This window comes from Silene latifolia, chromosome Y, assembly GCF_048544455.1.
Source record: "Silene latifolia isolate original U9 population chromosome Y, ASM4854445v1, whole genome shotgun sequence".
NCBI classification, from domain to species: Eukaryota; Viridiplantae; Streptophyta; class Magnoliopsida; order Caryophyllales; family Caryophyllaceae; genus Silene; species Silene latifolia.
Genome location: NC_133538.1, coordinates 286,502,883 through 286,508,882, shown reverse-complemented (window position 1 = coordinate 286,508,882; position 6,000 = coordinate 286,502,883). Strand labels below are relative to the sequence as shown.

General features: G+C 42.0%; 1 protein-coding gene across 1 annotated transcript; it reads right to left on the bottom strand.

Annotated features, from left to right (window-relative positions):
* Positions 1-2,742: 2,742 nt before the first annotated feature.
* Positions 2,743-3,955, bottom strand: LOC141630845 (uncharacterized). Its single transcript, XM_074443595.1, has 2 exons — positions 3,531-3,955; positions 2,743-3,427 (listed from the first exon to the last, which is right to left on the bottom strand). Exons 1-2 carry the CDS (start codon positions 3,953-3,955, stop codon positions 2,743-2,745), a joined length of 1,110 nt encoding a protein of 369 aa, XP_074299696.1.
* Between the last annotated feature and the right edge of the window lie 2,045 nt (positions 3,956-6,000).

Here is a 6,000-nt window from a genome sequence, read left to right as displayed (position 1 = left end):
GGAAAAATAATTAATTTAGGTGGACACTCAACGTGGAATATTTCTCAAACCATGTAGTAATGTTTTTGTATTGTTTCAATAAGAACACTACGATTTGGTGTATCATGGCACAATCACTCAAAAATGATTTAGGAGATATGAGGCTTTTAAGTGGCTGCTAGTACCTGAGAAAAAACTGAACAATTCATAGATGACTCGTTGTTACTCAAACCTTTAAATATCGAGTTAGAGTCCACAACTTCGGTTGATTGATTCTCGATTCAAATGAGGACTCAAAGAGACGGCTAGTGCTCAATATCTGTTATAAAAAATAACTCGATTATATACGGAATTAGAATGAATCATTAATCTTAATGGAATTATAAGACCAGTAGTATAAAATATAATAGGAATAGATGAAGCTTTTCCTTTATTATCGCATCTCACTATACCCAAAAGGCCACCAATTTGTCATCAAGTAGCAAAAGGGCTTTCATAAAAAATGATCTCTCTTCCTTGCTTAAACAAAAAAATACAGAAATGCATACGTTCAAATAGGACAAAGGCAGCTTGGAACAAGCAGAGACCTCCCATTAGCCATTCACACCATGACTCGTGCTCAAAACAACATCACTGAAGTAAACCTAAAAAATCACCCATGTACAACAACATATACACATGGTTTTAGAAAAATATCTGCACACAATTGCCAATTATAACAGGATGTGCGAGAAAAATAAATTTCATGCTACTACTAAACGATATAAGATACCTACCAATTTACAAATAGAGAGCCGCAAACTACCAAGTCAGCCACTCGTCCATAACCCATACACACACAAATAAAGTACACAGAATTTAACGATGAACTATTGAGTGTAGCCTGTAAAAAAAAATAGAGTAGCCCTGGAGTGTTAGTGTTTGCTTCATTAAGCTATAGTTAAAGTAAGACACCTCATAACATATTGGAAAACCTGAAACGAGGTGGACTAGTATGAGTACCTCACAGCTGCCACAAGAAAAAGATTAGGATAGTGAAGTGTATAAACCTACATCCTTCTCTTCAATTATTGAATGAACTTAGCACATCTGCGAAATAAAGTGGTACCTGCATATTCATGAACCAAAATTAACCAATGAAGATCTCATCGAGTCCCCAAGTACTTGTTGTTTTGGAATACTGGCTGGAACTCCCGAAAACTAGCCAAATCTGCTCAACCCATGCTGACGGGCCTTGCGGTCACCTATAAACTGCAACCTCCATCTATTAGCAAAATCAAACAAGAAACGCTAATTTATTTATGGTACTCTCTTTTTCCTTCTCTTACCTTCCTCAATGTCTGAACATCCTACTTTCCTGCTAAAATGATACAAAGATTGTCTAATTTATACTATTCCATAACCTGGAACAGCCTTACACAATATAAAGTACCTCTATATAACCATTGTTTTCTCTTAATCGTTAGATATAACTTCGCTATAGGCTGGGGTTTAATATTAAATTTATACCTGTATAAGGCGTGTAGCAATGAAGGTAATAATTCAGAGTAAAGAAGTCTTTACCCCTTACGTAGTGAAACGAAGTTTTCATATAAATTTTTTGTCTTTTATGCTATTCTCTTATGACGTTAGTGTACACCATCTTCTTGTTATTATACTAGTGGAGTAATATTCTCGTTATTGTTCCCCATCCCCCTCTTTCTCCCTACTTGTAGTCCCAAGCCAATAACCGATTGCCTACATCCCTCACAACCACCCAGATATTTGTCAGATCTAAGCAAATATTGCTAAACATTTCTACTTAATCGACAATAAACATAAACCCTAACAACAGATAATTAAATCCAGAATAAACATAAACCCTAACAATTAATCAAATTGTATTTCCTAGAATCAAACTCTAATTAATCGATATTAAACATAAACCCTAACAAATGATAACTAATCCAAAACAAACCTAATCCCTAAAAATTAACACTGCAACTAATTGAAAAATTATACCATAACACTGAATTTTACATACCTAATGCACAAATACCGACGATTTCAAGCGTTTTCCAGCAAGCTAGATGGCGCGATGGTGGTGAGGGAGTTATGAGTGAGAGGCGTCTGTCTTTTCTAGAGGGAAATAGAAGATGTAAAGTGATATGGCCAGATATGTGGTGGTGACTGTTGAGTAAGTGAGTGACTTTATGCTATGTTTGGGAACCTTGAATTGGAATTGAATTCCGGATTTGAAATATTTCAAGTGTTTGGGAACCCCTAGAATTCGGAATTGGAATTGACTCAATTCCTTATCAATTCCAAGGTAGTTAAAATTTGGGGTTCTCAAATACCTACCATATACTAGTCATTTCAATTCCATGACTTCTTATGTTTTATATTGTGACGCAAATTTCGTCACAATATTTTTCGAGACAATATTTAATTTTTTCAAATATAAAACATCCAACGGTCTTGACCCACACCCGTCTCGCCCAAATTCAATTCCAATTCCAATTCCGCGGGTTTCCCAAACGTAATTTTGGAATTGGATTTGGAATTGAATTCAAACATTTCAATTTCTACAATTGAAATCATGGAAATGAAATCAATTTCGTATTTCCAGACAATACCTTATTTCATTTTCTAAATAATTATTTCTATTTGCTGCGTTTTTCACTTTGGACTCCGCATATAAGTTATTTGAGGCGTTTTTCCCTAAAAGACGCCGCACATAGTAGTATAATTTTTTTTAAAAAAAAAGTTGTTTGCTGCTATTCGTCAAAAACGCCTCAAACAGAGAGCCGCAAAAAAATATTTTTCTACTAGTGAATTGCCAATGGACAACGTTATAGTTAGGGCATCGTCGTGTTGCTCTGCGCCGCTTTCTACGTCGGTTTCGTCGAAGGTTACTGGGGGTAAATTGCTCTGGCTTAATCTGTATGAAGTTTGTGGATGATCCCCTTTGCTTCCGGTGGCTTTCCTCTTAGCGGCGGAGTATGTTAAACCCGACAGCTCGGATCCGCCCGTTATCAAGTTAATAATCTTTGTGCATACGGGTGGAGCAGAAGGAAGCACCTGATTTGCTGCTTCTCTTCTATCCTGCTTGCCCCCACGTGATAACAGGTGGTCCAAGTTTCCCTTGCGTACCTGGAACTTTACCTCCTTTCGCAACCTGTAGCAATCTTCTGTCCTGTGACCTATGTCTTGATGCCATTCGCACCTCTTGCTGCTGTCTCTGTCGTCGTTGGGTCGATCCTGAGCAGGAGGCTTCGGCCACCTCACCTGATCACCTAGGCTTCTGAGTGCTTTCAGCAACCCCTCCATTCCCGTGTTGAATCCGTATTCAGATAGCTTAGGAGGATGCTGAGAGTCGTCTATTTGCTGGGTTTTTTCTGCTATTCTGCTGATATTGGGTCTGTTGTATGGCTTAGCTCGTTCGTCTTTCTTTTCTGTTGTGAATTTCCTGCTCGGTTTGTCGAAGTTTGCTACTCCCTTTCTAGCATGTATGTCTTCTTCCACCCTTAATGCCGCTGTAGCTCTCTGCTGGACTTCTTAGAATCTCTCACAAGGGTACATCGTTAATGCTTTGTAGAGGTTTGATTCCTTGTCCAAGCCCTGCCTGAAGGCGTTGATGGCCGTGGACATATCGCAGCCTCGTATTTGAGACTTTCTCTGCATTGAACCTAGTGACGTAATCTTTGATTGATTCACCTATTTCTTGAACGATCCTATACAGATCACTTGGCTGCTTTGGTGTTCTCCGGCTGCTGGAGAACTGCTGATTGAATGCGTTGACCAGATCGGCGAATGAAGATATGGTCCCGTTAGGCAAGCCGACGAACCATTGTAGTGCTGCTCCGGTTAGGGTCGAACCAAATCCTTTACACATACATGCCTCTTTTGAGGCTCCTGTGGCAGTGGTAACCATCATTTTCTGCTTGAATTGGCTAATGTGATCGCAGGGGTCTGTGGTTCCATCGAAGAGGGTCATTGTTGGGACGCTAAATCCTTTTGGTAAGGCCACTGTAGCTAAATCGTCAGTAAACGGCGAGTCGGCGTAGCTTTATGGTTTGGCCATTTCCATAGGCAGCGGCATTCCTAGGACCCTCCGGAGGAGGCTTCGTAGTTCCTGGTATTGCTGTTCTATGTATGTCTCTCTCCCGGCAGGTCGCAGGTGCTCTTGTGACTGATGTTCGACTCCTCGTATGAAGTTCTACTGTCCCAAGATTGCTGGTTGGCGCATCTGCGATGCTGCTGCAGCCGGGCAGCTTTCCCACGTATAATCAGCTTGATTTGTAACCGGGGCCCTAATCATTGGGACTGCAGCTGCTGCTCCGCTCTGCTGGTGTTTTTCTGCATCTGACGTGGGTGTTAGCCCCTGGTGGGTTGGTTCCTCATTTGGTGTTAATGCTTCCAACCCTGTTGGGACCAGGCCTCCTCTTGGTTGTGGTGTTGCGTCCATGTCCAGCCTAAGTGCTACTTCGCGTGGCAATACTCGCGTCTGCCTCCGATCCCCACTTCCTCCTGGTAACCTCTTGGACCGGTCTTCCTGCATCCAAGGGGCCGATTTAGCGGCATGACTCCTTAACTCGTTGATCTGTGCTCGGAGGAGATTGTTGTCCTCTTCCATCTGGGACCTCATGCTTCTATTCTCGTTCTGCATAGTCCGGATTGTCCTTGCTAATGTGTCCAATCCGCTTATCATGATGCTTGTGGGACTCGGAGGAGCCTGAGCCTGCTGCCTAGATTGAGCTCCTCTCTCAGGCTGTGGGACTCCCTGCCGTCCCTGGACGACTCCTGGATCTCTGGTCTGGACTCTCTCCGAAGATGGGCTTGCTGCTACCTGGGAACTTTGACTTTGCTTGACTGTCGGAATCTGGGCAGTACTTGTGGTTTGAACCGAGGTTGTGCGTGCTGCTGTTGCCGAGGGAGATGGTACATGTGTTGCTGCCGAGGGGGGCGGTACCCGCGTTGCCGAGGCACCGCTGGTGCTATCTGGGTTGGTTTTTTGGTGTCCGGACATGTTGTGCTTGCAGTATGGACTGGCTAACGAAGACGACTACTATGCCCCTCGGTGGGCGCCAAACTGATTTTATAAATTTCTACCAATTTAGGGTTAAAGCGGTCTTAGCGTTAGGTCCGTATTATGATTTAATTGTTTGTTGTATGTTAATTTGAATGTGCAATGTAAATAAAGAATACGAGCAATTTTGGTGACGTGGAAAACCCAATTTGGGAAACAACCGCGGAGGAGACGGAATCCCACCAATATTTTCACTATAATTCGGAAGGAAATACAGTTCGTGTGTTTGCTATGAATGCTAGGGTATATTTCTTGTATTTTTTGATGATCCTTCTTTTCTGCGCTGAGGCTCTTTATATAGGGGAGCTCGGTGAGTTAGGGTTTCTTGCTTTTCCTCCAAGTTATTCCTAATTTGACACCGAATAGGACTTTCCTTCCTTGGATATGGTAAGTGATAGGACTCTCTCATGCTTCTTCCATGCGGATCAAAGCCCACGTCTCGCGCTGCTTGCTAATGTTGTCACCCTGGCTCCCTGATATCCTGCGTCCCACAATGCTTCCAGACTTGCTGCCCCAGGTCAGCCCATATCCAGATTTTGGGCGTAACACTACTACTATATTTTACAGATTTGAAGTATGGAACTATAAAAAAAAATAATGCTCTGCACATTGTGTTTTGTGTATCATAATTGTCAAATTGTAAGAACTTTACTTGAATTCATCAATCTCAAAAACTCGGGCAGTCCCATCTACTTCGACCGAGACTAGGAAATTTGCATCGGCACATACACATGGCTTGAAGTCTTGAACGACGTTAGAATGTCCGGTAAAGGTTTTAAGAGGAGTTTCTTCATCTGAGACACTATCCCATATTTGTATTTTGCCATCAGCACATCATGTAGCTATATACAGGACCGGTTCGAGGGATGTTCAACCCGTGCAGCCGCACAAGGCCCCCAATTTTTAGGGGCCCAAGAAAAGGCTCTATTAGTACTTTTACTATATTATTAATA